Source organism: Epinephelus lanceolatus, chromosome 8, assembly GCF_041903045.1.
Source record: "Epinephelus lanceolatus isolate andai-2023 chromosome 8, ASM4190304v1, whole genome shotgun sequence".
In the NCBI taxonomy this organism is placed as follows: Eukaryota; Metazoa; Chordata; class Actinopteri; order Perciformes; family Serranidae; genus Epinephelus; species Epinephelus lanceolatus.
In genome coordinates, this window is record NC_135741.1 from 20,208,547 (window position 1) to 20,220,615 (window position 12,069).

Sequence of the window (12,069 nt, forward strand, 5' to 3'; positions counted from 1 at the left end):
AAAAAAAAAGAAGAAGAAACATAATCCATCCATCCATTTTCATCCGCTTATCCAGGACCGGGTTGCAGGGGCAGCAGGCCAAGCAAAGCAACCCAGACGTCCCTCTCCCCAGCAACGCTTTCCAGCTCCTCCTGGGGGACCTCAAGGTGTTCCCAGGCCAGATGAGATATGTAATCCCTCCAACATGTTCTGCCATGTTCTACCAGTGGGACGTGCCTGAAACACCTCCAGTGGAAGGCGCCCAGATGGCATCCTGATCAGATGCCTGAACCACCTCAACTTATCCCTTTAGACATGAAGGAGCAGTGGCTCTACTCCGAGCTCCCTCCGAATGTCCAAGCTCCTCACCCTATCTCTAAGGCTGAGCCCAGCCACCCCACGGAGGAAACTCATTTCAGCTGCTTGTATCCGCAACCTCATTCTTTCGGTCACTACCCAGAGCTCATGACCATAGGTGAGGGTTGGGACGTAGATGGACCAGTAATTCGAAAACTTCACCTTCCAGCTCAGCTCCCTCTTCACCACAATGAACTAGCGCAGCGCCTGCATCACTGCAGAAGCCACACCAAACCGCTGATCCATCTCATGCTCCATTCAACCCTCACTCGTGAACAAGACCCCAAGATACTTGAATTCCCTCGCTTGAGGCAGTCACTCCCTCCCAACCTGGAGAGGGTAATCCACCGGTTTCTGGCAGAGAACCATGGCTTCAGATTCTGATTCTTATCCAGAACGCTTCACACTTGGCTGCAAACCAAAAAAAATGCCACTTAATTGTTTTTTCTTAAAATTTTAGTTTTTTTTTAACTGCCCAAATTAAGTAGAATTACAATGTCCACCATTTAGACACCCGCCATCCAGAAAGCATGTTAGGATATTGCCATGGGTGTAGATTTCGAGGGGGACGTAGGGGACAGATCCCCCTCAATATTTATAACATGTACACCCACCCAAATAAAAACATTAAAGTAGCAGAGGACTTTTGTTTAGATGAAATTAAAGACATTTGTGCTGTTAACTGACGCAGAAAAGGCATAAAAATCAAGCTGCAACCTCTGGGGCTGAAAGTGAAGCCAACACTCAAGGGCCAAAAACTGCAGTTCCGTGAACGGCCACTAGATGCTGGCTCCAGAGGCCAGTCAATCCCCTCAGACACCCATGTTAAAATGGCAGTTACAGCAGAAATACACGTTCACAGCCTGGTAAAAGAAACAATTTTGGTCTCTATAGCTTAATGGCAACTGTATGCTAATGCTAAAGACATAAATATTGTATATTTGTCTGTTATTTTGAATTTTTTTTTAATACGGAGAAAGCAAAAAGCAAACGGTAACACTAGCATGATGAATTAGTCACCTGACAGAAACTAACACACTAAAATATCTTCGCATCAATAAAAAACAGATACCATCTCTTTGAAAATGGAGGCCAAACAAAGCCCATGTTTAATGATTCCCAAAAGATTTGATCAGAAAATACAATCCTCTCAAACACCAGCTGCGTATCTAATATAACAGTATCGTTACAATAATTTTGCAAGAACTGTTTTTAAAAGTTCTTCACTATAAAATACTGAGAAATATGTTACATCAAACAAGATATAACATAAGTACAAATAAATCTGTGTAATACAAGGTGGATTTGACAAAAGGGACATTGTACAGAATTTACAGACACGTTTAAGTTAATTTCAAAACAACAGGTAAGACTTTGATCTGGAAGCTACATGTGAGAATAAAGTAATAAATTTAAATTATTTCTACCCTCCTAACTCGTGCCATTAGTAAATGACATCTAGATATACGAACAGCAAGTCATGGCAGTGCACAGACCAGTTTTTAGCTTAGATCTGTGGACGTTTGCATCTGAAAACGGCATGCACGTTTCCTCCCTCGTTGCTTTGAGGAAATCACTTGGATGGACAGAAAACTTAAATGGTTATTAGTTCCTGACTGAAGTAACAGCGCTGTGATACAACTGATAGATACTGTCATCGGATTGGATATCAGCTGATACATGTATCTTACCAACCAGCATTTGTTTTGTTTTTTATATGATAAAATCAGTGAGTGTTCAGCTTTGGTTGGCGACAAGCTTTCACATTTCTTGGACACCAGACTGTTTAGAAGAAATAACAATTGACAGATTTTATTGAAAAATGCTATATTTATATCCACTGAGAAAAACAAACAAACAAAAACATGGAAGCTCAAAGTCACCTCTCAATATTTCATGAAATCAGATGACTCCACCCTTAAAAGCACAGACACCTACTGTAGCTGCAACCGTGATGTTTGCCTATAATGTGCTTTAATGCCATGCCAATTTTTAACTATTTAATTTTTACTCATTATAATCAATTGTGAGGCAAAGATTATCTTTTTAAAAAGGCAAACATAATTTTAGAGAGAGGGATGATTAACAGTGAAGCCACATCCTTTACTGGTGGTTTTATACATCCAATATGGTGCATTTTGTCCCTAAATTAAAAGGTAACACTTCACACTCATGGACTGATTGATCGCTAATAACTATGACAACACTTTGTTTTTATTAACCACTTCCTGTTACTTAAGTGACCGGCTTATGAGCAGTACACTGGGGTGAATATACATACTAGTTGTTATTTTAACAGTCTAAAATCTGCGTTCATGTCACTTTTCCAAAACAGAAGAAAGGCCCTATGTTAAACCAATAAATATTAAGAATCCCACTTCTGATTTACAGCAAGGTAAATCCTCCATCGCTAATAGAGCTGCAACCAATCTCAGCTGAACTATCCATTAGTGTTTTGTAAGAGACGATGACGATGACGATGACGTAAGGAAGGAAATATAAACATACGAGAAGTGTAATGGAGGGTTGCCTTAAAAAGGAATTAGAGAGGTGTACATTATTTGAACTTGTACATCACGGTGGTCTTGCAGGATCTCTTTAATCAAACTGGGATTCCCATGATTCGCTGCACACTGAAAAGTCATACTGTATGTGGGAGCGTTGACACCCCTCAAGCCGTGGAGTTCCTCTGTCTTGACAATTTACTTCAACAGAAATGTTCGTATTTAGTGTCCAATGGATTCCTCTCAGTCAAAATGTAGAGCTGTGTAAAAGATTATCCACACCACCTGGCAAAGAAAAAATATGGCACATTAGGCACCAATGATCAAATCATATGCTTCACAAGCAACAGAGTGAGTCATGTCATAGCAGTAAGCACAGTGAACTAAATACAGACTGACTAATGATGGGCTTAATAAACAAACACTGACTTAAAGTATTTCACTGCTAAAAAGATGGTATTTTCCTAAAACTAGGCTGTCTGTGCAGCAAAAAGACAAAAATACTTTTCATTATGGTGCTACACTACCAGAGAAAGCAGAGAAAAATGGCTGTGGTGTTTGCTTTTGCTCAAAAAGTAAAAAACCTACAACTACCAGAATACACTGCGCCGTACCGGACCGATAAACGCTCCAAGCTGGTGGGTGATTTAATGCCAGCTCGGCCGTTTTCACAGGAAACAATATGGCCACTGGCTGGTGACAAATTATCTTGAATTACAGCTTAACAGAAAGTTTAAAAAAAATTGTCGAGAAACAGGTAACGCAGTAACATTTACATTTGATCAGCTTTGCCTAGTTTTACCATTTGATCTCAGTATTTCCGGCCTCTGTTACAATACAAATTCTTAGATTATAGCCAATGAGTGAACTAAAATATGTTTCTGAAGATATCTGAGGTGAGAAACAGGCAACGCAGTAACAGGATCTTGGTTTACATTTGATCAGCTCTGCCTGGTTTTATAGTGTGATTGGAGTTTGAGAAGGGTGGGTCTTACAATCAATCCACTTCTATACTCTTTGTGTCTGTGGTGGCGGGCATACGAAAATGCGGAAGTACAATCTTTAGTTCTAATCTTTAGTTCGAGCAACAGTCATAAAGCCAGTGAAAACAGTGCAGATTTGGGCTGGGAGATGAGCAGGGAGATCTGGAGGGGTTTACTACAGTTCATTTGCACATACTGCCCACTTTGTTATGATACAGAGCTAGTTGAAAATCTGAGAAGTATCCCTTTAGGTCGCCTGTACAATAATTTGCAAAAACACAAATCAAGTTTACTGCATGTCACACGGTGCAAGTGGACTTGTCTAAACGACCGAATACTTCACCGTGTTTCACTCGTGACTGTCATCGTTCATCTGGGGCAGCCCAAAAATCATACCACTTAAGGGGGCCTGTAGCAGTCTGGTTTAATTCTCACATCTATTCTCAGTTGGTGCTCACATGTGACAGACTTCTCCGCATGTTACAGATGCAGTGTTCCACCAAGCTTTAAGCATCACATTACACTTTGATTTTTTTTTTTAAATCATAAAATATAAGAATAAAATTTAAGATCCAAAACATTCCATTCAGGCATGTGCCACTATGTTTGAATACTTGTTGTTTTATTGTGGATTTTTGTATTATATGTTGTATTTGTTGCATTTTAAATGTGTTGTGATTGGCTGCTGCCTTGGCCAGGTCTCTCTTGTAAAAGAGATTTTCAATCTCAATGGGACTTCCTGGTTAAATAAAGGTTTAATAAAATAAAATAAATTGGTGCACACAGGTAAAATGTTAAAGTTAATAGTGTATAGGAACTTGAAACCTGAATTTGATAAGGTCCCCTGTTTCAAAAACACAACAACATACTGATCTTTAAAGTTTAAGTTTAACTCTTAAGTTTTTAGCAGTCTCTCTTAAATCTAACTCAGATGGAAACTGTCTAAATCCTGATCAAGAATAAGTTGTACAGACTATGCTCAAGGCTTGTTTAATTTAAAACTGAAATAAGTATAAGATTTAAAAGCAGTTTTTAAATCATCTCCACCCAAAACACTCATTCATTTAACCTCTAAAACTACTTAGGCTGCCTAGGGTCACAGAGGGTCTGGAGCCAGCTCAACTGAATCTAACCTCTAACATGAATCACTGTTCGTATGGTATATCCGTCTTTGCATTGTCCCCGTCCTATTTTGAACCTCTATTCATAAACAACTGAAATAAATATTAGCATCCCCACCAGAAACAGAGCAAAAGATGTCATGAAGCCTTCTTTGGTGAGTTCCCACGTGCCACCATACTCTTCCTCATCGATCTGCTGAAAGCTGCTGAAGTATACATACAGGACGCCAGCATTGATGATGCAGAATCTGACGAGGCAAACACGTGAACATGTTAACTTTTCTGCCTTTCCTGTAAAGGTTATATGACAGAGGCAGGCTGCACAGAATACTTACATGGCTATTCCCAGGAATCCTTTCAACGGTGCCACACCCCATATCACACCGAGGATTACTGCAATAATTTGCCGAAGCCAGTAAATCACATCTAAAAATTCATCCTGTAAAGAGAAATACAGAAACTTAATTTAAAGAAAACCATAACTTGCACAGATGTAACACCAATACTGACTTAAGAAGAACATCATGAGCTGTACAGGACATTATAATCAACTCAAATTTCAAGCTCTAATTCATTCCACAGAAAAAAAATGTTCAAAACAGGAATACATAATAAAATGCTTTGTTTAAAGTCTTGTGTCAAAGTCTGTTTCTCCTTCAAAAAGTGTCTCCCATAGTGCTGACCTCTGTGGTGTGGGTTAGGGCTTCATTTAGGTTGTGTTTAGGTGTTGTTAAAATGACCTCAAGTTGAGGTTGGGTTCATGTTAGGGTAAGGGGAAATACACTTTGACAAAACAAGCTTGGAAGACAGAAGAACAACCTACCTCCATCTCTAAAATCAACATTTACATTATCATTATTCAAAAAACATCTGAAAAGGACTCTAATTTGCGAAGACTCGTGACATTTCATTGATTCATTTGTAATGCATTTTAGCTTGCAAATTCAATTTTTCTAGCAATTTTGTATTACTGCTCAGTCTGGAAACCTTTGTTCAGTTGTTTCTATCTTTTCTTTTTTTGTATGACTATTGGTTTTTAACTGGGAAGGTATCTTCATGAGCCATTTTTGGCTTCTTACCTCTCCTGCACAATGTTTAAACTTTTAATTTTTTTTCTGTCTTATCTATGCACGTTTATGTCCAAAATAAACGTTAAAATTGCAATTAATCACATAGCTGATCAACAGAAAATCAACTGAAAACTATTTTGATAATCGATTAACCGTTTCAGTTTTTCTAGCACAAGCAATCTCCTTTTTTCATCTTCATAACCTTGCTAAGGTCAGACCTTTTTGTAACCCAGAAAGATGCAGAAATACTCACTCATGCTTTTCTTACCAGCCCTTTAGACTTGCAATTCCCTTTTCACTGGACTACCCAAAAAGTCAATAGGTAAATGACAGCTAGTCGACAATGCTGCAGCCAGAGTGTTGACTAAAACAAGGAAAATGGCTCACATTACCCCAGTGCTGAAGTCACTACACTGGCTACCTGTGTCTTAAAGAATTTTAAAGTTGTTTTAACTGTTTCGAAAGCTTTAAATGACCTTGCCCCTCCACACAGAGATTTTCTATCATTTTATGTTCCAGCCAGATCACTAAGGTCCTCCACTGCTTTACTTTTAAATGTTCCTCATGTGTCTCATAAAAGTGCTTTCTGTTTTTACGCCTCTAATTTATGGAAATCCCTACCTCTGGATATTAAAACGGCAAGCTCTGTCAGTATTTTCAAATTAAAGACCTAAGTTTTTAATCTGGCTTTTAAAATGGAGTCACATTACAGTCTTGATTTTAGGTTTTAACCACTGTTTTTTACTTCTTCTTTTTTTAATCGCTCCTGTTTATTTTTATTCTATTTTATTGATTTGTATACTCTCTTTGTATTCTGTGGAGTTTTAATCGTTTTTTTTTTGTTTTCTTTTTTGCTTTTTTAATATTTTATTTAATATTTTAGTGTGTGTAATCCAAAATTGCCACGTGAAGCACTTTGTGCTGCACGTTTGTATGAAAGGTGCTACATAAATAAAGTTGACTTCCAGTTTATTTTGTTCCAGGCAATTTTTTAAAAATAATTCTTAATATTTTACATATTTAACAGTTAATCGATCAATCAAAAGCAATAAAAGACTATTAAATTAATCCTTAGTTGCAACCCTAGGCTACTTAGAGGCAAACTAATTTAGTGTGGGAGAATATAATGCAACATTTAATTGGTATTTTATTGACTTTATCCCTTGAATTCAAATGTGTAGGCAGTCATGACACCCTGCACTGTAAACATGTCGTCGACTTCACAGCTATATTTAGAGGAAAGCCCAAACCACACAGAGAATAACGGTTCTCCTTTAGGTTTGACAGCTAACCTAGCCAAACCACATTAATCCTTAGCATGGCAGCTAGCTCCACGTAGCCGTCTTTAAGAGCACCCGACACCAAATTAGGTGCATGAAGCACCTTGGGGCAACTAACAGCGACTACATGGCGGCCGGGCTGCGTTTTAAAAGGACAAGTGACTGACCTTCTCTTCCCAAACAGCACTACTGTTGAAGGCTTTGCTCCATGTGGGCTGTTTTACACCCCCATTCACCAGATGACTTTCTTCTTTCCGCTTTAAATTGCTCGTCATTCTTTGCCGTTTCCTTCGCCTGCAGACGTCGAAAAGTCAAAATCCAAACCTGGCGACCCTTCGAGCTAGATTAAAGTCTCTATCGCAGACTAGGGGAAGAAAGTATTGTGAAATATTAGAAGGTATTAAGGGAATGTACGCTCCGCTGATCTGACAGATTTCAGTCTCTAACCGAAAAAGGCTATCTGAGCATGCGCAACGCTGTTTGACCCCAGACGCCAACAGCCAATGAGAGAGTGCGACGTTTCTGCGCCGCTCGTGCCAGACAGTGGTTAACGGCTACAGCGGCCCCCAGTGGCCAAGATATGTAAAGACTTTGAATTTCAACCATGATCAAGCTCAGTGCTGTCAAAACAGGTTGTACATCAGTCGAGACATTAAAACCACTGACAGGTGAAGTGAATAACTTTGAGTTCCACCCACTCAAACACCATTGCAAACCAAGTACCCCCCTCATGGCAACAGTATCCCCCAATGGCAGTGGCCCCCCAGCAGGATATTGCACCATGCCACACTGCAATCATCGCTCAGGAATGGCCCAAGGAATGTGACAAAGACCTCAAAGTGGCCATTAATCCAACCCACTGGCTGACTAAATGGATCTGCCACCAACACACTGGTGCCAGACACCGCAGGACACTCCTAGAGATCCTGTGTCCATGCTTCGATAGGTCAGAGCCTCCAACCCAAGGAGGCTCCACCTTGGATTAGGGGTACATCTGGGGTACCTGCACATCACAAGAATCCTTGAGCAGATTGGCACCTGGGAAATTTAGAAACCAGGTCGACACTTTGAGCTTTTTGTCACGCTCCACAGGCCATTTCCAAACAGTTTTTGTAGTGTGGCATGCTGCTTTTGTCTGCTGGGGGGGCACTGCCATTGGGGAGTACTTGGTCTGCAAAGGTGTTTGAGTGGGTGGAACATGTCAGGTGGTATCCACATGAATGCTAGAACCAAAGGTTTCCCAGCAGAACAATGCATTGGAACAAAATAATCAGAGTTACTCACTTCACCTGTCAGCGGTTTTAATGTTTGGGCTGATCGGTGTATGTCCTCCTGAGACCCTGCATCCTCATATGAGGACATCATGTTCTGGGTTTGCTGCACCTTACACTTCATTCTGCTTATCTTTGACCTGTTGTCCTCGTTCATGGACACCTTTTGTCCCATCTGGTGGTTGCAAGAACACATACACTGATCCATGTAAAAACAAGATGGTAGCCATCTCTGCCAAGTCAGTCTGCAGCCAATCCCGAAACAAAAGGAACAAGGTACAAAACCTGATCAGATGTCATGGTTGAAACTAGTGTGTCTATGATTAATAATATTTGCAATTTGATATGTCATACACATGTGACCAGTTTTAGCAACAGTAACAAGATAAGACGCTGTTAATTAGGAAGTACTCGTTTGAGGACACTGAGACTTTATTATGCTCAGACTGTCATTACAGACAAAAGGACACTCCTTGCTTTGAGTATGGAGCAAAGAAAATTGATGTGGAGTTTCTAAATGAACAAATCACAGACTTCTCGATTGGTTTTATTATTTGTAATTTAGTTTTTATTTCCACAACATTCAGATATTGAAATACACAGGATCATACTTAATTACACACTGTGACTATTAAAAATAAGCCCAACGTCCTCGTATGAGAACATCATTTTTTTCTGAAAACTAGTTCCTGTTCAGAGACAATGTTTCATTTTTACACTCATCAGGTCCGACTGGTCCCAAACAGCTGGGAGACATTAACAACAGACAGAAGCTGAGGTCTCAGGAGGATAACATAACTCTGGTCGTATTTAAAGATAATGAATGTTGTGTGAAATAATGTCAATTGGCAAGAGTCAATGTAACATATAAATATAATATAGTATAACATGGTACATTACAACAATTATCATTACAGTAAGAAACATTGATACAGTCATACATATCCATCAGGCACAAAACATTTCTCATTTCTCAAAAGTCAAACTCTCTAAAATGTACCCTGATGTTGATTCTACTTGTGACAGGTGCAGACTTTCTCCTGCACCCTCAGCCCAATCACTCTGGCTGTGTCTTAATCTGTCCACTGTCCACCGAGCTGGACTCAGTGGTTGAGGGAAGTGATGCAACATCTCAAACCTGAGAAAATAAGACTCACATTAAACGGCTATTCTGATAAAAATCTATGAGAATTTGGAATCCATTCTTGGAATATATAAAAGCCAGGCTCTAAACCCCCACTTTTTTTGATAACTCCACATGAATTAAGTCATATTTCATTTTTTTTATTTTTAGCCCACGGGACTCAAAGGATCCATCAACAACACCTTGGTGCCAGACAACACAGGACACCCCCAGAGTCTCCATGCCTCGACAGGTCAGAGGCTCCACCGTAGGTCGGATTGGCTCTGACCTGTCAAGGCCTGGACAAAGGACCTCTGGGGTTCCGGCTTGTCCCACAGATGCTCGATCAGATTGGGATCTGGGGAATGTGAAAGCTAGGTCAACACCCTGAGCTCTGTGTCACGTTCCTTGGACCAATCCTGAGCAGTGTTTGCAGTTGGGCATGGTGCATTGCCTTGCTGGTGGGCTACTATCATCAGGATACTATTGCAATGAGCAGGTGTAATTGGTCTATAACAATGTTTAGGTGGTTGGAGTGTGTAAAGGGGCTACCACATGAATGCCAGGACCCAAGGTGTCCTACCAGACCATTGCATTGTGATGAAATGATCAATGTTATCCACTTCACCTGCCAGTGGTTTTAATGTTTTGGCTAATCGGTGTGTACTTGTGCATATACATGTGTATATACTCGTCTTTTCTTCTTCTTGTATAATGCTGTACAGCAGTTTATATGTTGTTTGAAAACCAACAAAAATATGTTTTTATTACTGACCCCTTGTGAATACTAGTTTACCTTACTTTCTGTTATTCTTGCTGCTGTCCAGCAGGGGGCGTCCTTTATGCAGGTGGGCCTCACTCCAGCTGGTCAGTCTTACCTAGCTCCATCCTCCCCTGATTAACACTGATTTGAGATGACCACAATAGCTGGATTACCTGATACACTGGTGTAAATGTAGTGATTTGGCAAACAATGAACCAATAATGGTTCACTCTGGGATTTTAACTTACCCCTGTCATAAAACCAGCTGGAGTGTTCTCTCACTTAGATGGATTCTGATGATATTTTATTATATTTCTCAGGACATTAGTATCTGTAAGTATTTTGTAATGTCAGGTGCAATATCCTGGAATCAATGCAGTTATGAATTCATCCCCCCCAGGGTATGAGATAGCCTACATTAAGTGCATTTCATCTCTTTTGAGTCTTAAAATTGACCCACTGAACATCTTCCTGAATGACTCATTCAGGAAGATGTGGGGGATGTGTCATCATCTTTAATTTGACTCTAATTGCATGCGTGCATAATAAACACAGCTTAATGCTAAATCAATAAGTCTTACATGATGTGTTTGCAACACTTAGTGGTAAGTTTACAGCTACAGGGACACTGCTGTAACTAATATGTGGAAAACTTTATCTGCTGTGATATTAAAATTCCTATGTTAAATGGTGGAAAGTTACCACATGTGATCTTGCTACTGAAACCAACCCATCTCTTTTCATCATATCCTTTTTGTGAAAGGCCCACGGTTGATTCTAAGATGTTACTTTAATTTAAGTAGATTTTTGTGGAAAAGCAAGAGCCCTTATTTCATCATGGTCCATTCTGATGTCATCGCCGACTGAAATGAGAGGCAGAGACGCAATTTCTGGCAAAACCTACTTCCAGTGCAGACGGAAAATATTCTGAAGAGGTCAAAACTCCAGCAACACTTGTAGTAACTTTAATGTAAGAGCTGTACTTTGTGATAAACTCAGGGACTACTTCAGCAGGTTTAACAAAACAACAGTACTTGCACTAACAGATCCAGTGTGTAGTATTTCGTGGCATCTAGCAGCGAAGTTGCATAACTATAACCTCTCCCGTGTGCTGAGCCTGAAGGAGAACTATGGTGGCCCACAGGAAAATGCAAATAGCCCTATCTAGAGCCAGTGTTTAATTTGGTGTAGATGAGACCCTGCTGGATACATAAGTTAAACATTAAACACAGTAATTCTTATTTTTCAGATGATTATAAACCTCTGCTAATAGATGTTACTAAATCCTACACATTGGATCTGTTAGTCAAGTAACAGTAATAAATATTTTGTACTGCCATATATGAGCGAAGTAAATGTGTCTGTGTAACGCCGTATTACCCACCAAGCAAAGCAGGCAACTGCTCTGGGATGCAAAAAAGAGCCCCAGTGTCACTATGTGCAAATTTGTGAGAGGCTTTGCACTACTTAAGTAAAATATCAACCAGATACTGCACTATTACACAATCTTGTGGCCCTATCTTTTAGAGTGGCCATGTGTCAGGTCCCAGCACATTTATTTCTTTAGTTTATACTGTCATCAATTTTTGTTTAAAGATTTCAAAACTTAAAAAGGTCC

At 39.8% G+C, this 12,069-nt stretch overlaps 1 protein-coding gene across 1 annotated transcript; it reads right to left on the reverse strand.

The window, feature by feature from the left end:
- Positions 1–1,416: 1,416 nt before the first annotated feature.
- On the reverse strand, positions 1,417–7,760 carry rab5if (RAB5 interacting factor). Its single transcript, XM_033630242.2, has 4 exons — positions 7,462–7,760; positions 5,280–5,383; positions 5,063–5,192; positions 1,417–3,125 (listed from the first exon to the last, which is right to left on the reverse strand). Exons 1-4 carry the CDS (start codon positions 7,567–7,569, stop codon positions 3,084–3,086), a joined length of 384 nt encoding a protein of 127 aa, XP_033486133.1. The 5' UTR covers positions 7,570–7,760; the 3' UTR covers positions 1,417–3,083.
- Positions 7,761–12,069: the final 4,309 nt, after the last annotated feature.